Consider the following 24,609-nt stretch of genomic DNA (forward strand, 5'->3'; position numbering starts at 1 on the left):
ACCTCAGGAATGAAACAGCACACTCAGCTTCCCATATATCTTCAGTGGAAAATTAAAATAAGAAATCTGTATACCAATTTTTTAAGTCATAGCTACTAAAAAAACAAATTAAAAAAAACCCAAACCCATAGAAGCAAAAAAAAAAAAAAAAAAAAGTCCTGATGTCTGAGGAGGCTCACACAGGTCTCCACACCACCTGTAATCATCACCAAGCCAGAGGAGAGCTGGGAAAGAAAAGGTGTTCCCCTTAGAAGCATTACCATACTTGCAGTGATCACTGGCTGACTTAACTCAGCCAAATTAGAATACATTTTATATTGACTATTTTGACATTTGTTTTATTTGGCAAGTAAAACAAAACTGATCCAATTTCCTTGCAGCCATTGTAAACCATAAACCGTACAACAGAGGTTATAAAATATATAAAGCCTTATAAATGCTTTCTTGGGATGCACTACCCTCCAATGCTGCAGTTTCCCAGGGGCCGGCTCTCCTAGGTCCGTGATGCTGCTCTCCCACCACCTGCGAGACTTCAGGGAGGGCATTCTCCTCACTTCTGGAAGAACAAGGCTCTCCTCATCCAACATGGACCAACACCTACCGTGTCTGTTTCTGGGCCCTTCCAGACTATGCGGGTCAGCAAGGAGCAGCTTTACCTATTCAGGGCAACTGAACTTATATGGTCTCTTTAGCCTCTGCCCTAAGTTCAAACTTGAGCCAACTCTGAGAACAGGGGATGGGTCTGAGATGACCCCAGTGTACATGATAGTGGCCTGAGCAATGCCTGCAGGACAGAGCCATGACCGTGTGGCTGGTCAGCGAGAAAAGGAGAAAGAAGTGGAGTCTACACTGTCCTCGCCCAGCAGACTGACTGCTCACTTGCCACTCTAGGAAGCTCATAGTTTTCTTGTCCTTGACTGTTTCAAAGAACCTAAGAGCTGCTTTCAGTGTCAGGTGGCTCAGGTTCCACTTAAACAATGCTCTTGCTGGGGGAAATTGTCACCAGAGAGACCCTCCATCTTTGAATGGAGCCAAACGAGAGCATACCTGGCAATGGGGTGGTCACTATGGTGGTGCTCTGCCCAGGCAGCAGATGTTCATGTGGAGGGACTAGATGAAGAGGACCGTCCCTGTGCAGTATGTGGTGTTTGGAGCCCAGGAAGCCCCTCTGCGACGGCTCTGTTTCTGAGAGATGCTCATCTCTCTCCCGGCAATGAGGAAGTTCTTCAATGAATGTCAGGTGACCGTCACATCAAGCCCCAGCGACTCTGTCTACAATCCCTTCTTGTTTTAGCATCATTGCTGCCTGTCCCTTCCCATACATATTTTTCTACTAGTGATGCAGCTAATTTTAAAAATTTTTACCATCTGTTTTTTTTTCCAAAAAGTATAGACACTTTTTCTCTCTTATTCACTAGCAAAATCAGTTGTAGAATGGCCAATTTGATCACAAGGGACTTCCTGTGAAATTAATTATTATAATTAACAAAATCTCCTGAAAATCTCAATCGTTTAATAACCGTGTCATAGTTTATAGCTCACTGGAAAGAATGGGCATGAAGGTGAGGACTTTTCTGACCACTGCCCTCCCTCCTAGTTTCAGATGACTGCCAGCAGAACAGAGGGGAATTCTGCCCCCTGGAGGCCAGGATGGGGCCCTGCGGTTGCAGCACAAGCTTGTCTTCCAGCTTTTTAGAACAGCTGGTCAGTTTTCAGTAGTCCACCCTGCTGTTTTAGAATCCCGCAGTACAACACAGAATATAGAGTGGCCTTCACACCTGTGAGCACAGATTTCTCCCTGGGCACAAGTAAAGGCACAAGTTTAAACTTCAGCACGTTTTCAGCTATAGTTAGTACTGTTTCAGCATACACCAAGTGGATGCTGTCTAAACTATTATGCAGTCTGCAGTGTGACAAGACTCAAACCATGTGATCATGTGCATGAGATGCCATCCATAAGGGCTCACCTGGGAAGGTTGGGGGCTGGGGTGGAAGCAGCTGATGACTGTGAGGGCGTGGTGGGTTGAGATGAGTCGTGATTTCTTGGCACTCTGCCCATGCGATACCAGATGCCCATGCTGTTCAGTTCCCTTTAGGAAAAAACAGAAATTCTTCATGGTGCTACTGTGCTTGGAGCATTGGCCTGAGCTATGGAAAATCAACTAATTCAAAAGCCATAGCCTGAGACCCCAGGGAGCCCATTCTTCCCATGTAAGATGGGTCCTGTCACCTTCCTCTGTGCTCTGGGTGTCCCACCCAGAGCCCAGCACAAGGGCAACTGAGCCACATGGACAGGCATTTGTGGCCTGGCCATCTTTTCCTATCCCAAGTATGCCTGCCTGCTCTTAACAGATTTTCCTTGGCTTTTGGCCTATAAATGCTGTTTGTATTACAGTTTTAGAGGTAGCAGGTCTCTGTACAGTCAGGGTGAGGTATCTGAAGAAAGGGCCTGGCAGACACATGAAAGATGATTCCCAAGCTCATACAACAGGACCAAGGATCAGGAAAGCACCCCAGTCAGCTCAGTGAGCTGTCTGGGGTCTTACTCCAGGATCAGGTGGGAGGATGTCCTCAAACCACAAAACCAGAGGCCAGGCCCCACCAGCCACTATAACCAAGAACAGGCACATGCACACCATTCCAGGTTTCTGTTCCTAGTATTATGGCCACTGCAGTACCACAACACACAGCCATGGTGCGTAGCAAGCATGTTCTTTGCAATGGAAGCAGGATTGCTTCCAGTTTTAACTTCTCCACAGCCCCACAGAACTGCATCTTCAAGAATAGCATCTCTTCCAAAACTGAAAAATGTCTTAAGGGTTCTCAGGGCATCCCAGGAGTATTCTAAACCTCAATTCTGTCCTATCTGTCCTATCCAAGGACTGATTCCAGCCACAACGCCACCTAGCTTCAGGCTGCTAGACTTCAGAGGATGTGCCCTTCCCAATCTGAGGTTTCTGCCTCCCAGTGGGGAAGCCTGAACTCTGGTGACACGTTGACATGTGGAATGATGCCTGTTTTTAAGAACAAGTGACTTTGGATTCTGAACACTGAATTCTCTTCCTTTACTTATAAATAACATTGAGAACATCTATCCCTGGAAAAGAACTTTTGGCCCATAATAAAATAAAAGACATATTTTAGCAATCTTTTAAAAAAATCGCATCAAGGAAAAAAGATCTTGGTTTTATATAACAAGACAAATGTTGATAAAGATCTATTCTTTAGAATTGCTTAGGTTTGTTAAAGTTGCATCTTTTTATAATAGCACAGGTTATAATTAAAGATGCAGGCAGTAGCTGCAATTAGACTTTAAAAGTATTAAATGGTCATTTCCACTGTGTATGCAAATGGCAGTTTCCAAGGTGAAGTGCGGTTATTCTCCTGGTTCCTGACCCTGTAACCTTGTTTGCACAATAAGTTTAAACCAGTCACAGAGCAAGATTATTGAGAAGGCAGGAAGAGAATGATCACTGCCCTTTTCCTTGCTCATTTTTCTGTGCAGGGGCTGAAACCCAGAGCTTTGTTCATGCTAAGCACTGAGCTGAGGGCACCCAGCTGGAGCCTGGCTTACAAACCATAGTATATTAATTCAGAGCACCGGGATCCATAGCCCAAGAGTCAAAACTAGGAACTGCAGGGCACCAACATAAAGCTAGTCTTCGTTTCTGGGGACCCTGCCCCCTCCCCGCTACACCACTTTGCGCACATGGGTAGGATGAGCCTGTTGCCCACACAGCATCTGGAAAATGAGCAAAGGCCCTGGCATGAACATAAAATGCAGCTCTGGGCTCAGATGAACAAAAGCAAAACAGAGTCTAGCCCAGGCCCAGGAGGCTCACCTTGAGAAGCAAGCTTATGAGAATGCACCTCCAGGGACCCACAGTGACAAGTGTGATGCCTGCAGGGTTTGGCTGGGGAAAGAGGCCCAAGGTTATGGGAACAAAAATCATTTATGTGCCAGGTTGGCTGACTTGAGAGACCTAAGTGTAGACTTCTTGAGTGCAGAGAGCATCTGCTTTCTTTTGGCCATCCTGCACCCAACACCCCCTTCTACCTTTTATTGAAAAATCTCACTTTTATTTATTTATTTGAAAGAGAGGCAGAGGGAGACAGGGAAAGAGAGAGCAGATGGGTACTCCAGGACCTCTAGCCACTGAAATGAACTCCAGATACATGCACTACCTTGTGCATTTGGCTTATGTGGATCCTGGGGAACTGAACCTGGGTCCTTTGGCCTTGCAGGCAAGCACCTTAACCACTAAGCCATCTTTCCAGCCACCTTCTACCTTTTTGACTTCTTGCCTATGCTTGTATTTTGGACACATCCATCCCCTCACTGTTTGTTCTTGCATGTCAGTGGTCTTACTTCCAGCTCAGCCTGGTCAGTCAGGGAATAGCAAGCATCCCCCAGAAAAAACGGTTCAGAGTTTCAAGATGAACTGGAGTGCAGACTTGTCTCGCCTCTGCACTTGCACCTGGAGGGTGGTTGGTGAAGGGACAGCAGCACCATACCTTGCCATGGGCCATGGGTGACAGATAGGGTCTTCCCAAGCTGGGAGGGAAGAGGAAACTAGACACTTGCATCCTTTGAACTCCCATTTCCGCCTGTCTAAGCCCATATGCTCCTGAACTCCAGCTTTATGTCAACCAACAAATGCTTCCTTTTACTTCAGCCAATCTGGGTGGGGTTTCCTGCCAATTAGAATCAAAAGGGCCTAAAGGGTAATGCTGAGATTCCATAGCCCTTAGTGTTTCTGACACAGCCTCAGGGCCAGAATGAACATGATATGGGTGGTCTTAGCCTCTAGAAGACAGGCGTCAGGCAAAAAAAAAATTGCACAGTGACTTATGGAGTCACATAATAGTGGTGTTTCTTCCAGATTGGAACCTCTAATAGTTACCCACTATGCTTGGAATAAAGCCCAGTCCACTGCCATGTCCTGGGGTCCTGTGACTGCTTCCCTACTGGCCCTAGCACTGCCGCTGGTTTGCCCATTCTGGGCACATGTGTAGCCTTTGTTCCTAGAACATGTCACACTCACTCCCACATCCATAATGACTCCTGCTCTGCCTACCAGGATCTGCTTTCATTTTATGTCTGTGTTCTCTTGGATTTGAAGGCCTGTACTTGATATCCTTTCCTGACTCCCTAACTGCAGTAGCCTTTCACTGTCTGAAACTTCTTGTTCATTCCTTGTCTCTGTCTTTTAGAACAGCAGCTCCAGGAAACCAGACCCATTGCACAAGCTCTCCCATGCACAGTGTCTTCCCAGTGGCATAAACAGGCATGCTACAGAATGCCTGGAAGTGACGAGCACTGTGCGTAGTGGAGACCCAAAGAAGCATCCAGGCATATTACAGAGGGGCCTAAAGTGACTGCACAGAGGATGGGCAAGGGAAAGCTCTAGGAAGGAAATACAGCTGAGGCTGAGGTGTGGCAAGGTCAGCAGCCTGGTGTGGTGGCGGGGCTGCAGCTCAGCAGAAGGGCAGTAGTGAGCACCAGAGCCAAGAGGCTGATGGGAGCCTATTCCTAAGAGTCTGTGGGCCATGCTGAGTTCTCAGGACTGTCTCTGAGAATGGCCTGTGTACTCTCAGGGAAAAGTGGCAGTGCAACTGCTGAGACTTACCCAATAAATGTGTACTGGGGGGGTGCCTGCTTGGTGCGGCCCATAATCCGAATGTCACAGATGGCAGCTTCAGTTGAATCCCGTGGAATGAATTTAATGCAGAGCCTCTTCTTTCTAAAAGCCACCTCCTCTGAAGAAAAGGACAATAAAAGGTATGAGTCTTATAAAGATGTCACCAATCATGTTTCCTCACACATCCCCTTCTGGGCCGCAGAAGGGCTGGGTCACTCTTGTGACCTGACAGAGGGTCTGAGCTCTACAATTGTCCTGCCTTCCCTGGGAGGACAGTGACACCAGAATGATCAATCACTCTACTCTAGGTCCAGGTCCCAACCCCAAACATGCCAACCCAGGAGGGGCTCCCAGGACTGTTGCAATAAGCCCCACGGTGGCTTCTAGGTTCCATGGCCATAGTATGCAGATGCCCACCCATCGAGGCTCAGTACAAGCTACCCCGCTGAAGGCTCCTTTTCCTTTTCACCGTTCATTAGAGCAATTTTCAAACACACCCCAAGGGGAACACACAGACCCCTTATTGGGGACACCCAGTTTTAGCCTTTCCACATTAGATATGTCAGTTCCACATCTCCCCATCCCTTTAGCTTTGCTGGATACCAAAATGAGTCCCCAACACCACATCATTCTCTTACCTCACCATCTCCACCTTAGGAGGCATGGCCACCATGATTTTCTAGTTCTATCGAAGCCAAGACAGCTCCTGACTCTTATTGACACACTCTAGTGGAGTTTACCTCTGAAAGTTAGGGTACTATTGGTTTGTCTCCATGAAAGTCCAGAGCCCGTCTGCACAGGCTTGACAGCTCTGCAGTCCTTTCAAGTGATAGTGAGTTCTCTGCTCACTTTTTCTTCAGGGAATGAAAAGGCTGGAGAAACTGGCCACTCCTTCCTGCTTCCTTAGTGTGCAAGAGCTAGGGGCTAGATTTACCCAGACTAGACCGTGATACAGGCAGTGGGGGCAAGGCAGGGATACTGCCACTGAGCTCTCTGTGTGTGTGTACAGGGTCACATCTGCTGAGCTCCACCTGTGTGTGTGAAATGCAGGGCCACTTTCACTGAGCTCTGTGTGTGTGCATTACATGGACATTCTTGCTGAGCTCCACGTGTGTGCACTGCAGGGCCACTTTCACTGAGCTTGTGCGTGTGCACTACATGGTCACTTCTGCTGACTTCCACGTGTGTGTGCCCTGCAGGGACACTTTCACTGAGCTCTGTGTGTGCACTACATGGTCACTTCTGCTGAGCTCCATGTGTGTGTGCACTGCAGGGACACTTTCACTGAGCTTGTGTGTGCACCACATGGTCACTTCTGCTGAGCTCCATGTGTGTGTGCTCTACACGGTCAGTTCTGCTGAGCTCCACGTGTGTGTGCACTACATGGCTGCTTATGCTGAGCTCCACGTGTGTGTGCACTACATGGCTGCTTCTGCTGAGCTCCACGTGTGTGTGCACTACATGGCTGCTTCTGCTGAGCTCCACGTGTGTGTGCACTACATGGCTGCTTCTGCTGAGCTGCATGGTGGGAGTTGATGTCTTTTTCACTGTACTTGGAAGTTTTCTCACTCCCAGGTGTTACTGCCAAGAGCCACACCTTTGTTAAAGGTTTCAAAAACAGTGATTTTCTACTTCTGTCATTATGTCTTCTTTGGTGAGCTCAAATTCTTCTATCTAAAATATAACTTTCTTCACCAACTATATGGCCCGTTTGAAATAGATCTTGTAAAAGAAAGGAGGGCCAGCATGTGACAGTTTCCTCTCACTTGTCACATCTTAGCACAATGGGATGATGCCCCGGCAACCACCAGTGGTGACTGGCAAGGTTGTGGTGTTCGCTCATCTGAGGTCTGAATACAGTCATGAATCAATCAGTTGGATCTGCTTCTGATTAGTACTTTGTTTTGAGATAGGATCTGGTTACTATAGAGCCCAGGCTGTCCTCCAACTTGCAATCCTCCAGCCTCAACTTCCTAAGACATGGGATTACAGGTTGTTGCCACAATGCTTGGCTCCATCATCAGTCAAATATGCAATTTTCTAGGAGTTTGGGAGAGTCACTTAAAGTCCCTGAACCTTGGTTTTGTTATTTGTTAAGGGGATTCTTCCTCAGGAAGATGCTGGGTGGATACAATGTGATAACACATATAATTTCTTTGCCTATGCTGTACATACGTTCAACCAAGAACAACCAGGAAGGATCTTACTGTCAAAATTACACCTAAGCCTCTAGGCATACTTAATATCCAGTTTAAGATCAACTCTCAAGACCTTCTAGTTCTGTGGCAGGGAATGTGCCCATTCACAGTGGGGAGGGGTGGTGGTTACAGTGAGTAGTTCTGTTACGTCACTGTTAATGTTTTGCGTGGGGAATCATCTTTTTAAAGATCTGGAGTGAAACTCTGAAACTGTATGGGTTCTTCTCAGAGGTGTGAAAGCAGAGGGCTACATCAGATCTACAAGCTGTACCAATATTCTGAATCCAGACCCCAAACATTTGTCATTAAGGAGACAGACATATCGTGGGGGTGGCTGGATCACAGCAACTTTGCACCTTCAAACACCCCCCGCCTCAGAAGGTGTGACACAGATGGGACTGTCCCGTGAGGTAGCTGATGTGCAGGCATTTGCTTTGGCTTTTGCCACTGCTCCTGGCGCCACTCCTCCGTCTATAGCCAGCTCAGGGTAAGGCATGAAGCCACTCATTACATGCTTAAGTAGACCTAATTGTAAGTAAACATATTAAACGTGGCAATAGAAATGTGTTCAGTCATGCTAGTGAACACAGGGAAAGTACACAGTACATCTACTAAAACAAACAGTCTTCCAGTTTTTAAGTGTTGCATAGACTGCAACAAACTGTGTTTTAAATTAATTAAGGAAGGAAAGCAGGGCATGGTGGTGCACGCCTTTTATCCCAGCACTCAGGAGGCAGAGGTAGGAGGATCACCATGAGTTCGAGACCAGCCTGAGACTACAGAGTGATTTCCAGGTCAGCCTGGGCTAGAGTGAGACCCTACCTTGAAAAAAAATTACAGAAGTGGTATCATTTTAGATGACTTTATGAAGTCAAGGCTTTAAATACTCTGAGGTTCTCTGGTCCCCTGAATAAAGCCTTTGGAAATGGTCCCATGACCAGAAGAAGCTCCCTTCAATTGGCCCTTCTGTGTGGTAAGGTACCTGATGGAGAGCTGAGGACTTGAGCTCAGAGTGCCCAATGATGGATGCAACCAGAACTGCTGGGCCCTGGCGGCCAGATCAAAGGCCCACACAGAACTCCGTTGTGGGCCTCCACACTGAGCCAGTTCACAAACAGGAAAAGGCAGAATGCGAAACTCCAAGTGGCTCTTCAATGTGTATCCATGTAAAAGTCATTGTAAGTCAACTAACTGTCAAAAACAATACTAATGCAAAATTTAAACTATGCAAAGCACAGGAAAAAGCAAGAAAGGAAATTGATACAAGCCTATAAAGGCCAGTTTAGCTTGTAAACAGAAAATTCATATGAGAATAAAGAAAATTAGCAAGCAAACACTTGTGAAAATGTTTAGTCTTGTTCAAGTAATGAACTGAACATTAAAAACAATAAAATAATAAAAACAAATAAGAATGAGAACACCAGTGCTGGAAGGTCTGTGGAAATCAAAGCGCTAGTGGAATAGGGGCTGATAATTTCTAGACATCAGTTAATCAATAAAGCCTGTGGAACTAGCGCATGAGGTGATAAAGCTTATCTTCACGGAGGTCACGCTGTGCCCACAACCCTGTATCAATGGAGGCCGAGATGATTGGGAGATGAACTGAACCCCACTTTGTCCACAGGGAAAGAAGCAGCACAGGCATGAAGGAACAGTGGGGCCAGGATGCAAGCTGCAAGTGACACTGTGAGGCAGGACACGTTCCCCTCACCTAACAGGAGAGGAAACAGGCCAGGAGCATGTGGAGCCTTGCCCATGGTCCCATAGCTGTAAATGAGAGAGCCTGGCTGGATTATGCCAACTGAGCTCCCAAGTCATCCAATCACAGCACAAAGGCATTTCCTTAGCAGAGGAGGTTTCTGCTCTGTGCCTGGTCTTCACTCACTGCCCTCCCTCCAGGGTGAGGGGCCAAGCAGCAGAGGAGGCCCGTGGGCCACACCCTCTGGTAGACTATAGTGTCCCCAGTGGGCTGTACTCTATATGGGAAGGGCCAGTCTCTTGTACATCTTCCCACTGTGAACCCGGCAGTGCTGGGCCACAACTGTCTGCAGAGAGAAGCAGAGGTTGGTTCACTGTGGGGTCTCAGAGCAGAGACTTGCATGTGGGTAGGAATGCTGATGCTTGCCCTGTTGGGAGTGGACCTGTGCAATAGAGGGGAGGACAGACACTGCAGTCGGGGAAACAGCAAGTTGGATGCCTAGAGTCAGGAAAAGCAGAACAATGAGAGCTAGTGAGTGCTGGGTGACTGCTGGTTGAGTGCTGAGCAAGTGCTGACTGAGAGCTGGGTGAGGGCTGGGAGAAAGAGAGAGAGAGAGAGAAAATCTGGGAGTGCTAGGGTTTCCTGCCACTGCAAACAAACTCCAGATGCATGTACCACTTTGTGCATCTTGCTTTACATGGGTACTGGGGATCTGAACCGAGGCCATCAGGCTTTGTAAACAAGAACCTTTAACGGCCGAGCCATCTTCCCAATCCCAAAACATGGCATGTTTATTATTTGGCAATAAAAAGAATACAGTTCTAGTACAGGCTACAACATCGGCCAACCCAGAGAACATGCTAAGTGAAAGACAGCAGAGACAAGAGGGCTGGTGACATGAAGCCACATAGGACATGTCCGGGACAGGCTAATCTATGTAGAAAATAGATCAGTGGTTGTCTATAGCTGGTGGGAGAAAAGAGATGGGGGCTGGGAAGTAATGTCTCCTTGACACTGGTGACTGCTATTGGGCACAGTGTTCCTTCTGTGGTGATGAAATACTCTACAGTTGATTGTGATGGTGGATGCCTCAGTCCAAATAATCTACGAAGCATGAGACTGTATGCTTTATAAGGGTGAGTTACACAGTATTAGAACATATCTTTTTTAAAAAATTTTATTTATTTATTTATTTGAGAGCGACAGACACAGAGAGAAAGACAGATAGAGGGAGAGAGAGAGAATGGGTGCGCCAGGGCTTCCAGCCTCTGCAAACGAACTCCAGACGCGTGCGCCCCCTTATGCATCTGGCTAACATGGGACCTGGGGAACCGAGCCTCGAACCGGGGTCCTTAGGCTTCACAGGCAAGCGCTTAACCGCTAAGCCATCTCTCCAGCCCAAGAACATATCTTAATGAAACTGTTACTAACAACCTTTCTGCATAAACTCATAAAATCTATCTGTACAAGGTGCCCTTCCTGTGTGGCAGGTACTGTGGTTACAGATGTGTGCGTGTTCCAGTCACCTACTTCCAGATGTTCGACCTTGCTATGTCCTTTAAATTTTAAGTACTCATTGTGCCTTGTTTGTCTCATATGTGAAATGGGCATGGTGCCTATCTCAAGAGAGGTTTTTTATTTTTATTTTTATTTATTTTATTTTATTTTTATTTATTTGAAAGTGACAGACAGAGAAAGAGGCAGATAGAGAGAGAGAGAGGGAGAATGGATGTGCCAGGGCCTCCAGCCACTGCAAACGAACTCCAGACACATGCACCCCCCATGTGCATCTGGCTAACGTGGGACCTGGGGAATCGAGCCTCGAACCGGGGTCCTTAGGCTTCATAGGCGAGCGCTTAACTGCTAAGCCATCTCTCCAGCCCTCAAGAGAGGTTTTTAAAGATAAAGTATCGGGTGATGGGCCAGCACCTGGTATGATGATTACTAGTTAATATGTGTCACAACAAACAATGAAGCAGCCAGTGTCTAAAGTGAGACCACCAAGCAAGCAGAAGCTTCAGAGGGACTAACTGATCCACTAGAATAGCAGCTATGGCTGGCAGGTAGTGAGTAGTGAGATAGAAACCGTTTCACAGTGGTTTCAAAATAAAGTTAAAAATAAAAAGATGAAGCATGTACAATCAAGACTGAGATGTGGAATTTCATAAAGGATCTCGGGTTTCAGAAGAGCATTTTCTGCTTTTTGGGGGGTTTCAGAAGAGCACTCTCTTTTTGCGGGGGGGGGGGTTCAGAAGAGCATTCTCTGTTTTTTTTTTTGTTGTTGTTGTTTTGTTTTGTTTTTGTTTTTTTGGCTTTCCAAGGTAGAGTTTTGCTCTAGCTCAGGCTGACCTGGGATTTACTATGTAGTCTCAGAGTGATCTCGAACTCATGGTGATCCTCCTACCTCTGCCTCCCGATTTTTTTAATTCAGTTTTTTAAAAATTTTATTTATTTATTTATTTGAGAGAAAGAGGCAGAGAGGGAGAGAATGGGTGCATCAGGGCCTCCAGCCACTGCAAATAAACTCCTGATGCATGCATCCCTTTGTGCATCTGGCTAATGTGGGTCCTGGAGAGTGGAACCAAGATCCTCTGGTTTTGCAGGCAAGTGCCTTAACTGCTAAGCCATCTCTCCAGCCTTGCATTATTTTTTAATTCATCACCTCAGTGCTGTGGGCTAAAACAAGCTAACTTACAAGGAAATAAAAAGGTTCACATATACAGAGGCTTTCCACACCATCTCCTCAGTACTGCCATTACCACCAGAACTACAGGAGCAGAGCCCCGACAATGAGTCTGTTGCCCCTACAGCCTCCGCTTCCCCCACATCTCCCTTCTGCTCAGCTCTGCTCAGTGGACAGACTATCTGCTCCAATTCAAATCTTGTTTTTGTTTGTCTTAGTCTGTTCTGGAGTGCCTTATCCTCCCGCCTCCACCTCCTGAGTGCTGAGATCATAGGCATGAGCACCCATACCAGCTCCAATTCGAACCTCATGCAGTCTTTCTAGCTCAGCTTTCTTGTTCACTGCATGCGCCAAAAGCCAGGCATACCATTGCCCTGGTATGCCCCAGGCATTTTTGATCACCAGCTCCGTTTTGCTTTTGGGTCTTGTGCCAAGTTTGGCTTCAGCAATACCAGAAGATAGACCACAGACCAAGCAGATTCGCAGTTCTGTACTTGAGAGCGCCCATTCCGCAAGGGGTGCCATTCTAAGGGAGGGGCTGCACTCGGCAACAGGCCAGGGCCCATGCATTGCAAACACTTCACAGGACCTGGGCAGACACGCACCACAAGCAGCAGGCTTCATTCACAGTACACAATGAGGCTTCCTCAAGTGTTTTCAAAGAAAAATGCACATCAAACTATCTAGCAGTCGACCAGGAGGAAGAAGGTGGTCACAGGGATGAATAGTGAAGGGTGACTCACGTGTATCCACCGTCTCCTGAATTGGGATGAAGCCCACAGGCAGTGTGTCCTTGATGTCGATGAGTTTCATGTCCACTAACACATTCCCCAGATGACTCTTGGGAAGAAGAAAAGACACAGACACTATTAACCGGAATGCGCCTGTGGTTAAGTTTGCCATTTTGGCTTTGAGATTCATATTTAACACGATGACGTGCACAGCCTTGCGACAGCAGGTTAACTAGAGTAGGTGACACTTAACGTTCCCCGGGGGTTACGCAGGAACTCAGGTGGCTCCTGGGAAGGAGTTTCAACTGTGGAGTCTCATAGCCACTCACTCACAAGTGGCCTTGGTGAGCTGGATGGATGAGGTACTCAGGAGCCGCTGTACACAGAACTCTGCAGAAGGCAGCTGGGCGCACATCCCCAGACCTGGCTGCCACTCAGCTCTAAACGGCACACCGCAGGGCTGGTGGGGTTAGAGTAGGTTCTGGGGAACTTGCAGGGGAAGAGCTACATCTAACTTGCGCAGGGGAACAATCACATTCGCACATGATCACTGGTCTGCACATCGACACATTTCGGTTGCTATATAAATTTTAGAAAATCCCTAGAATCATAAACTAAGGGAGTGAAAGCCCTGGTGCCTAGTATTACACATCTTTGGAAATGACATGCACAAGGGCCTCTTCAAGTTCCTATTTAGTGGTGGTAGACTGGGTCCATGGTGCACCATTTCCATAACTGGTGTTAAAACATCTTTTGAAGACAGTGCACCATTTTGTAATTGCGAGAGTGAATTCTTAACAAACATGCCAGCACTTGCAGCCTACACTTCACGTTCAAAACAGCCCTAAAGAAATCTGCCCTATAACTTAAATACATGGGGCAACTATGGAGATTTCATTAACAGCTCCAGAGTCATTTGCAGACTAGTCAGAGCCAGTTAAGGAAAGAATGATGGGTTCCGTCCCAAATCTCTCCTGTTAGGGTACTAGCAGTGCACTCTGCATCCCTCAAAACCCAGCCTGGGCATGCTCGCTCGACTTGTTTGCACCCTTGGAAAAACATCTAGGTGGCTGGCCAGCGCATGCTCTGCCTTGGAAGATCCCTCAGACCAGTGTTGCTCAAGTCTGGTTTAGACAGGAAGGACTCCACTCCACTCTGTGCATGCAGCCTGGACTCCGAATGGTATGCCAAGGACACTTGCTTTCTGAACTAAGCCAGGCATGCTCTCCTCAACATCATGTTGATTGTAATTGTACATTTGTAAGACTAGTTTTTTTTTTTTTCTCTCTCTCTCTCTCTCTCCACTTTAACCTAAGAATCACAGGACAAAAATGATCTCTGCTCTTACTAGACTTCCAAGCCTAGCCTAGTTCTTGATACATGGTAGGTGATCAACAATTATTTGCTGAATATATTGATGTTTGGGGTACATTTTTCAACAGGGTAGATCACTGAGAATCGGAAGTCAAATCTGATTTTCTTGGATGAAAAATCAAAACCATAATAGAAAAGTTCTGAAAGCATATTTGATAAACACATTATGAGCCCAAAGCACACCAAAGAATGAAATATATGCTTCAAACTGAAATATGAAGGTCAGTGTGGCCAGTGTAACCTATGAGCAATGTTAGCATGGCCATGTCATTGTACATATATTGTTTTCTCTCCATAGTTCTACACTGACCAACAATTTCAGGTGCTGAGTCTCAGGAGGACAACGTATGGGGTATAGTATGTGGAAAGTAGGGGCCTCCTTAACATGGAATAAATCTCTGAGCTCCAGGAAGGCTGGAATCAACGGCAATCCTAGCTCATGGACATCAGCTGCTTTTGGCATGGCCTGATCTAATCCATCATCATTTCTTTCCATGGCTTTTCCATGCCACCACTGCCTCCTGCACTGATGAATTAACACCTGGGCATGTTGGCTGCCCTGCAGACGGATAGGTGTTCATCACTATCTTTTTCTGGCATCTTCTGCCTGACAAGTTAGGTTTTGCAGAAGTCAACTGCAAACCACTTAGTGACCTCACCCTCCGTACTCTCTAAAAACAACCCTGATAGTAAAACCAGAGCATTGGTGGTGTAGTCATTAAAAAAAGCATCCAAAATGGTGTGAGAGGGGGTGCTACACCTTCAAAACTTCCCACAACCTGAGAATGGCCTTCCTCCGCGGGGCTGCCACTATGCGGAATTTAATATGGTAGGTCTGCGACGCCAGTAGTTTTGCTTGTTCCTCTCCCCTCCCCCACTCTGCTCTCTTTCATTTCCTCCTCATAAATATGAAGAACGTATTCCCAATCCTTGTTGAGCAAATGATTCATGCCAAAAGCCCAATATGCACTGACTCAGGGTATTTATATTGTCTCTGGTAGCCAGTATTTGCTAGTATACTGTAATTATTTTTGACAACCTTGCATTTAAGGTAGCCACAGATAACCAACTTAATATTCAAATGTTCATAAATCCTTCTGTTTAATATCCTCCCTACCTAATCTATGTACATTATTATTACAGGTAATGCAGAAAGTACAGGGCATGAAAAGTGCAATTAATCTCCTCCTTCCCCAGGAAGCAATGTCACTCCAAATCCAGGTTTCTGTATTAATAACATTATTGGGGGAAAGAAATTTAGGTTCCAAAGGAATCTCCCCAAACTCCTACACTGGGAGTCTCAAGTTGCCCAATTAAGAAGCTGCCTGCTCCGGGGACCCCATGCCCACTTCTGCCACTGTAAAGTGATGCTCTGTCAGGCCTCCATTTGCTGCAGGGCCACAATAGACTGGCTGCCACAGCTAGGAGCTGCCAGGCTCCGGTGTCACTCCAGGGCAGGGAGTGACAGTGGGCTCTACCACTCCACAGATTTGATCCCAAACCCAATCACATCCCTTATTTGTTTGAATCCCACAAAAGAAAGACCCGATAATTTTTTTCCTCGATGCTAGGGATGGAACCCAAATATGCTAGGCATGTTCTCTTCCACAACCTATGTCCCTAGCCCTAGACCCATTCCTTCTTCTCACATGGAAATACACTTTCTTCCCATACCACTTCTCTTATGTTTTACCCAGATCTCTGTCCTAGAGTCATTCATCATACTCAGTACCCAACTACTAATGGTCAACAATGTGTTTTCTATACTACATTTATGAAATACACTCCTAACTAGTAAGCCCTAGGGACTTCTGTCATGATGACCTGTCACTGTCCCCACTTTCATGAATGTGGGAACTCTTATGGCCTAGAGAACCAATACTTCACAGCTTTCAAGGGAAATGTAGCAACAAGTTAAAACTGGAAATGACCCAAGGGATCCTGGCTGTCCTGAGAGGCCAGCAATGTGAAACTGCTGCGGCCAGGAAAGAGGGGCTACCGAGAGACGAGAAAGGAAAACCTGAGCACTGATAGGACACAGCGTGTGAGCAGGCACTTGTCTAAATTAGTGCTTCCTCCCTAGGGCCCAGGCACAGTGCCTCTGCAGACCTTCTGCAGGAAGCAGCAGCCAGCAGACCCAACATTAGTGAAAGACATGAAAAACAGAAGTAGCTTCAGAAAAACATTTGGGTAGGCTCTAGGGACAGAGGGGTTGGGGAGGATGTTATGGGGATGGGCTCCAGGATAGAGAGCTGGGGAGGATGCTGTGAGGGTACAGCACCCAGTGTTTAATGTTGGCTCTTTCAGAAACCCTATAGTTTACAACAACCTAATATATTGCTCTTATAATTAGGGGGAAACTGAAGGCTTTCCACCAATCCTGTTAAACATATTAAAACATGTTAAAAATATTTCTAATAATCGCCAACACACTAGGAATAGGCATGGAGAGGGAAGGAAGCCAAGTGCCGTGTCACTGAAGGAACACACCCATACCTGGTGATGGGATTCAGGCTGGAGGGCCATGATAGAGAGGAAGACTCCTCCTCTTCATACTTCTAAATGAGGGTGTTTGAAATTGTTGTGACATTTTAAAATCATGTACCTATATTGTTATCCTAATTAAATTTATAAAAATAAGATGGCAAAAATGTTTCAAAAAATAAGTACATTAGAAAGAGACAAAATGCCCTCTTCCCCCTGTGCCCAAAGGAAAATCTGAGTGCCCTGTTTAGGGACAAGGAAAGCGGGAAGGCAGGTGAGTTGAACAAGCCTAATACTGTGGGACTCGTGCCTTCACTCATGGAGAGGGCTACCAGAGGGAAATCGCATGAAGAGGGAACCAAGGACAGTCGCAGGGTGGGACTCATACAAGGTAGAGGCTCGCTGAAGATATTTCTTTTTTTTCTAAGCCACCCACTTACTGGAACGCTTTGTGGATACCCTTAAAGTTTCCTAATTTTATGGGCTCATGTACCAAAAGCAGCGTGAGAGAAATCTATACACATGCATAATTATCTTATGTCACACAGAGACTCAGAGAAAAAGAAAGGGTCCCTTTGGGAATGAGGCCATGTCTGGGGACAGAGGACCCTTCACTGTCCTACACTGAGTGGGGCTGCCCTTTGCCGGCCGTCACTTTATCCAGCTGCATGAAAACGCCCGTCTGCACTCCCAGTGATTTGTTGCTATCAGGAAAGGGAGGCAGATGAGAGCTGTGAGAGGAACTTCCTCGTTTTGTTCAGAGAACACATTTTAATGGAATTCACTGTACACTTGGGTATGTAGCTAATAACACTGCTAATAAATGAAACAAGTCTGGCTGCTGTTTCTACCCTGTTCACTAAAACCACAGATAAATTAATATAGCAATGAACATAAACCACAACAAAAAATGAGGAAATTCTGAACAGGAATGTAAATTACTCGTGCTCATTTAGCAAACCACTGCCAGACTTACATTTTCTTTGGAAAATGATCTTGTGAAACACAGGTATCTGGTAACCTTGGACTTGAATAAGCCGTCTTTCCAGAGGTCAGCATCCACGCCATCTGCTGTCTGTGCAACCTGTACCAGAGAGACAGAGGAGAGGGTCACAGGTAAGACAAGATGGAAATGGAGGTGTTTGGGCTCTGCTTCTTCCCTACCTGTTCCAATTAACGCTGGCCCCACTCTCCTGGCATCTCATTAGTTCTTTGCACTAAGCACAGGGAAGAGAATTTCCAAAAGGGGAAAAGGGAGAGTGTGAAAAATACAACTTCTAAAAATACTGTCCCTGGGGAAGCCACTGATTAAAGACACCCTGACAGAAACAGTTCTAATGAGAAAAGAATAGCTTTTGTTGTAATGGACAAGAAGGGATAGGGATGTCAGCCCATTAGGCTGTTTGTCACCACTTTCTTGGGGGCAGGCACAGGGCACAAGAGAAAGCCCAAATGGGGTGTCAAATGCATTGAAGAGGGGCACTGCCTGGGGTGGGACTGACATGATCACCTGCTGTTTGGGGCCAGTAGGTGCTTCAGTGGAGGTTTTGTTAGGGTCTGGAGGTGGTGGGTCATATTAAATCTTCTTGATAGGAGCTTTGAAAGTGTAATTCAAGGTCAGGAACTACATCATGATAGAGAAATAAACTAGATTTGGTTGGTTTCCTTTCTAGTCTGACTAGGAAGCCTCTTCTCAATTCTCCTCCAGGACGCATTCAAGGGTGAAGTGGGCCTTAGTTTCCGTGGCTGGGCTGGGGCAGCGTGGGTTTGATGCTTTCTGTGCTGTGTGCAGGGTGTACGCAGTAGATAAGGGGCTGGGATGGAGGAGGAGAGGCAAAGGATGAGTCTCTGGTTTTCTTCTTTCTTTTCGCATTAGTCCAGGGCATGGTCTGTGAGGCTTCTCGTCCAGCTGCCGACATTACAACAGTGTGATATCACAGCACTGGGGAACATGGCCAGCACCACAAAGGGGGTACTGGGACACCTGGGGAGCAGCACATCTGGCAACACATCTAGAGGGGGCTTCAAGCAACTTGCTCTCTGTACTGGGCTTTGGCTGTCCTTTGAGGTAAGCAAAGGATTTAGCCTTTGATCTGACAAGCTCGAGACCATCCCGACAGACAGCTGAAAGCAGCTCCATTCTTCACATAAAAGTGTCCCCTCAGCCCATCTACCTTAACACAGACCAAACACAGGCACTGCCAGCAGTCAGCAGCCTCTGACCACACAAAGAAGGGTGCCTGGGACACTCCCAAACCAAACGCAGCCACTTACTCTGAGGCTGCCTCAGAAAAGCTGAAGGGCCAGCTAGCAAAAGATAAATGCTTATTTTTCAAACTGAACAAGTACTACTTAGGAAATATGAGGGAAAAGAAAGGTTCTTATGCTGTTTCTTAAACAAGTGGGATGCCTCAGGAGAACTGGTATGGAGATAATTCTGTATGTGCCTTGAACTCTCCCCATCTCCACTCTAGAGAGAAACACAGTAGGACACAGATCAGAGATCTTCCCATCACTGCTCATCAACGCTCCACAGAGCATGACCTGTCAGGCTTTGGCATCAGCTTTCCCTACTGTAGGATGTGCCCAGATGTTTCTTCCCAACTCAGTCACACAAAAGTGCTCCATTTCCCCACCAAGTCAGAGTCAGAGAAGCTAATGGTACAATGACAAAGGGAGGAACACCAAGACCCCTACCAGGGAACAGGTGGCATGGAATCAAGAGCCAACATGAACTTGAAATCCAAATACCTTCAGCAACTCCTGTGTCTTCTGTGAAATGGACATGCTACCCTCCCCAGAGGTTACTGCCACATCACAGGAAATGCTACAAGGGCACAGCCTGCCTTGGTATGAACCCTCTCTGATGAGCACTGGCAAAATCAGCCCTGCTGCTGCTTCTGATTTAAACGTAAGGACACCCTTGCCAGACATGGAACCCAGTACTCAACATGATGCCACACCAGCATTTACAAGGTCCCAACTTGGAATTCAGCTTGAAGCTCTGGTCCTGAGATTCCTTCCCCATCTCAGGGACTCGGTCTGGTCTTTCAAACACAGATGGCGCATGGTGTGATTAACATGAACCATCTTCACCAGCCACCTTGGGCTAGAGCCTCCACAGGACTGGGAGATGCCACTCTGCTCAACACTGTACTCTTGTGCCAAGCCCAGAATCTGGCCATTGGGGCTTGGTTGAAACTCACTAAAGGAATGATGACTGGGCTTCAGTATGAGGAAACCCTGAGTATCCAGGCTCAGAGAATGAGAAAGCCCACCCCAGAGCAAAGCCTGGGATAAATAAGCCACCTTCAAAACAGCTTCCTTATAATGGGGGGTCAGAAACCTCAGGCTGCATCCAACCTGTGGAGAAACTGAAGGTCAAGAGAACAATGTCCTTGATGTTCTGAGGAATGCTGGCACTGAACCTCCTTCCTACACTGAACCTACCACCAACTAAGGGCAAGTCTGCCAACTGCCCTCCCTGTGTAGATGTGGAAGGCTCACAGTGTGCCTCCCTGCGCCCTTTCTTAGGAAGCTAAGGAAGGATATGCCAGCAACGATTGGAAAAAATACATAAATCCCAGCAAGCATGGCCCACACTAGATGAGGGCGGCACTCCCATGTCCCACAGGAAGAGAGGGCCTGGCCAGCCACATCTTAGGAATGGGAATATGGAAATGAGATTTAAAACTGTCCTTGACTTGTGGAAAAATAAGGATGGAGAGGGACAAAAAGATTAGAACTTTATAAACAATGAACATAAATCTATTTGAAAAATTATCAGAAATTTAAAAAATGTAATTTAAAAACTATTAGGTATTTGGGCAACTAAGTAAATGAAACAAGTTTAATAACATAAAACAAAACAAAAAAAAGGTGGCATAAGGAAATATACTCTAGAACACTGCTTTCTTCAGAAGGAGTCAATGTTTGCATTGTTACAGGATGTAAACACTGAATATTAATTTGCCAAAAATCCATGATAGTGCCTTATTACAAGAGAACAAAGTGACTAGGATAGATAAATTAAGAGATAAAGAGTATAACTGAATTATATATGTGTGTATGTGTGTGTGTGTATATATATATAGAGAGAGAGAGAGAGAGAAATATGTATAGAGAGAACAAAAAATATATATATATGGAGAGAGAGAATATGAATGAGAATGAGAGAAAGGGGGGAACATTTATAGCTGAAAAGTAGCTGCCTCTGGGAAGGGGAAGGGTTGTAAGATGGGGGGGCTGTCATCTTCCAGAAACCTTTGGCACACTCTTGTTTTTCCATTGTATTTTTCCTTTTTTTCCCTTTTTTAAGACATAGTCTTAGGCTGGGAGTGGTGGTGCATGCCTTTCATTCCAGCTCATGTAGGACTTCCTTGAGTTCAAGGCCAGTTTGAGATTACATAGTAAATTCCAGGCCAGCCTAGGCTAGAGTGAGACCCTACCTTAGACAAACTAAACAAAACCACACATGGTCTTACTCTGTGTCCAGGCTGGCCTTGAACTTGTGGCAATCCTCCTGCCTCAGTCTCCTGAATGCTGCTATTACAGGTGTAAGCCATCACACTGGAAGTTTTGACTTTTCAGTTGTGCATGCACACATTACTTTATTAAGGCAAATGTTACTTTTAAAAAGTCAGAAATCTGGGGAAACTACCACAGAAGGCAGTATGGGAATTAATGATACCTTTTAGGCAAACCACCAGAGTAGTCACCATTAGGGACTTAACTAGAGGTACAATGTAATCTCATTAGTTAACTCAAAAACCTGTTCCCAAGAAGGTGACTGTCCTCAAGGCAGCTGGTATACATGAATCTGGCCTTGGCTGTTAGTATCCCATAAGAGTTCATTTCAGATGGTCCAGGGAGCTGCAATGCTCAGGACAGTCCTTGGAGTTTGGCCAGAACTGAGGAATGGATGTATACAGATCTTAAAGCCTGGACCAGCCTGTCTGACAGTCTAGCCTCCATTTTCCTTCTCTGGCTTGAGTTCAGAGGTCATATTCTAGTAGTCCCAGAAGAAAGTGAGCCTCAGAAAGCCCCGAGCAGCTCTCTGGGCAGTGTGACCACAGCTGACGAAGCCATGCTGTTGAGGAACCTGGATGCGAGTACACTTATTCTCCTGCCCCTGGCTTAAGAAAATCACCTTTTCGCTGCATCTTTCCCACAACTCAATGACACAGGTGCTCTGTTCTCTCCAGTTTACAGAGGAGAAGTGAGAAATTCCATAAAATTATTGAGTTATTCAGTACATCCCACTTTCTGGTCAAGTCCAGGACACCTGGGAAATGTCTTTAGAAGAGCTGACAGGCCAAACGAAGTCTTATCTGGCCTATAGAAAGACCCACCCAAACAGGAGAAGCCACTTGAAGTCACTTCACCATAGTGAAAGGAAGCTGGGAGCACACACCACTGACTTAGCACCAAGGCCACAGAGAAGAGGATACTGAGGGCACATTTGGAAGTATGGGGTTGAGAGCCTTGCTTTGATGATAGAGATGTGTACTGCTGTCCAGTACCAGCCATTGCACTGATTGTATGAAGTGGGGCTGTGAAGGGGTGCCTCGGCCATGTGGGCTCTCCCTGAGTTCCTGTGCTACTGCAGCAGTGGGTAAGTCCACCCACCCCTCTCCTACGCTCTCTCACCATGTGATGTCTTCATCATGTTTACATAGAGCCTGGAGGCCTTCCCTGCATATGGCCCCTACATTCTGGACTTCCCTGATTCCAGAAACCTCAACGAACTTCTGCTTATAATTTATCTAGTTGTTGGTGTTGTTATAGCAGCTACAGAGGCTAAGGCACAGCACCTCAAATTTTTATACCAAAATGACTCTCTTGTTTTATGAGACCTTGGTCTAAGCTAGAAGCTGCATCTCCACCTAGGTTGGGCCCAGGATTTTCACTGGATTTTTTAATTTGTGAGATACAGAGATACACAGCCACTTACCCAGGCCAGGGAGATGGCAGAAAGACAGAGGCTCATAGAGACTGAGAAGAATCTGGGCTCCCCACTGGGGAAGAGGAGGCACTTCTGTTCTAGCTAGCACCAACTCCACTGGGTGTTTCTGGAAGGTCACAGACAAGCTTCCCCCTCTGCTCCCTGCCTGTAGGTCTTTGCTACTCAGTTTCTGCTCACTTGCATATAATTTATTCTTTAAATCATCAGTGCAAGAAACTCATTTAACACAACAAAGCTATGATTAGGTAAATTATGTGGTTTTGTAGATGAGGAAACTGAGAAACATGAACACTGGTTATATAAATATGGTAATCCAAACACTAGTTTATTCAGGTTTTAGGATGATATATATCTATGGTTATATCCAGGATATGTTAAGCAGGAGAAATACAGCTTATCAAAAAGCACATGAGGGCTATAGAGATGGCTTCGTGGTTAAGGCACTTGTCTGAAAAGCCTAAGGACACAGGTTCAAGTCCCCAGGACCCAAGTAAGCCAGGTGCACATGGTAGCGCATATGTTTGGAATTCATTTGTAGTGGCTAGAGGCCCTGGCACACCCATTTTTATCCCCGACCCCCAGCCCCTCACTGCCTCTTTCCCACTCAAATAGGTGAAAGAAGAATTTTTAAAGCACACAAGGGCTTGAGTGCTCAATTTGAGCCTGAGACCCCATGTAAAGAGCCAGGTGTTGTGGCAGACTTCTGTAACCCCAGAGGCACTGGAAGTAACATAGGAGGTGGAGAAGGAGGGTTTCTCGGAAGCTCTCAGGAAGCGCAGCAAGAAAAAGAACCATAGCAGACTGAAACTGGAGGAAACCATGGTCAAATGAGGTGGAACGATGAGGATGGACCCAAAAGTTGTCCTCTGACTTCCACATGCACATCAAGGGGTGTGCACCTGTACCCATACAAACCAACACATAACTACACGTGTAACACACGCACATGAATAAGTAGCTTGTATAAAGCATGTGAGGCATTTGGGAGGTGGCTCAGTGGACAAAGTGCTTGCCATACAAGCATGAGGACCTAAGTTCAGATTCCCAGCACTCATGTAAAAGCCAGACACTGTGGCTGTCTCGGGAGGCTGGGACAGGGGATCTCTGGGGCAAGATGGCTATCTAGACTAGCCAAACTGGCAAGCTTTGGGTTCAAGCAGACAAACTTTTCCTTGGTAAAACAAAGTGAAGAGCAATTGAGGAAGACATCTGGTATCAACCTCTGATCTCTACCCAGGTGCCCACACACATATACCACACATAAAACAGCACAGGAAGGAATATATGCAAATAGCTGCCCTAAGGCAATAGGGAAAAGACTAAAGCTATACTCACAGGAGGGACGAAGCCCATCAGCTGGCAACTCACAGGGCAGTGGCAGTGGCCAACAAACTGAGTCGCTGCTGTGTCTGATCACTGACTCAGGAAAACAGCAAGCTGGGACCTTTGCTCTGCCAAACTGATAAAGACAGTTTGAGGCAGGGAATGGCACAGTCAGTACAAAGTAGCTGCAGGAATGGGCACACCCATCTTTGTTCGGGTATTAAGATGGACAACCAGAACTGGGTGAGTTCGTTACTGTCTACCAATGGCCTGGAAAATACACGTCCCGTGACCAAGGAGTTCTGCTTCTAGGAAGACTAGTAACATGGTCAGATGTGTGCACAAGAGCACGAGCATTCACCTATCCTTTCACTAAAGATGCTATGCTTTGGGGGCAGGGCTCAAGGCCATGTTGGTGTTGAGGACAGAGCACAAGAGATAGGCTGGTCAATAGGATGGGCTGACTCCCAGGAGCCACAGCCTCTTCTCAATGGGAAAAGCAATGTGATA

At 46.4% G+C, this 24,609-nt stretch overlaps 1 protein-coding gene across 1 annotated transcript in view; it reads right to left on the bottom strand.

Moving 5' to 3' along the window:
* The window catches only part of Mvb12b (multivesicular body subunit 12B), a 197,450-nt gene that overhangs the window by 97,602 nt on the left and 75,239 nt on the right, over positions 1 to 24,609 (bottom strand). Inside the window, exons 3-6 of the mRNA XM_045158923.1 lie at positions 17,788 to 17,895; positions 12,966 to 13,062; positions 5,631 to 5,760; positions 1,968 to 2,090 (exon numbers count right to left, since the gene is read on the bottom strand). Coding sequence (XP_045014858.1) covers positions 1,968 to 2,090; positions 5,631 to 5,760; positions 12,966 to 13,062; positions 17,788 to 17,895 — 458 coding nt within the window. The remainder of the gene's footprint in view (positions 1 to 1,967; positions 2,091 to 5,630; positions 5,761 to 12,965; positions 13,063 to 17,787; positions 17,896 to 24,609) is intronic.

This window comes from Jaculus jaculus, chromosome 1 (assembly GCF_020740685.1).
Source record: "Jaculus jaculus isolate mJacJac1 chromosome 1, mJacJac1.mat.Y.cur, whole genome shotgun sequence".
In the NCBI taxonomy this organism is placed as follows: Eukaryota; Metazoa; Chordata; class Mammalia; order Rodentia; family Dipodidae; genus Jaculus; species Jaculus jaculus.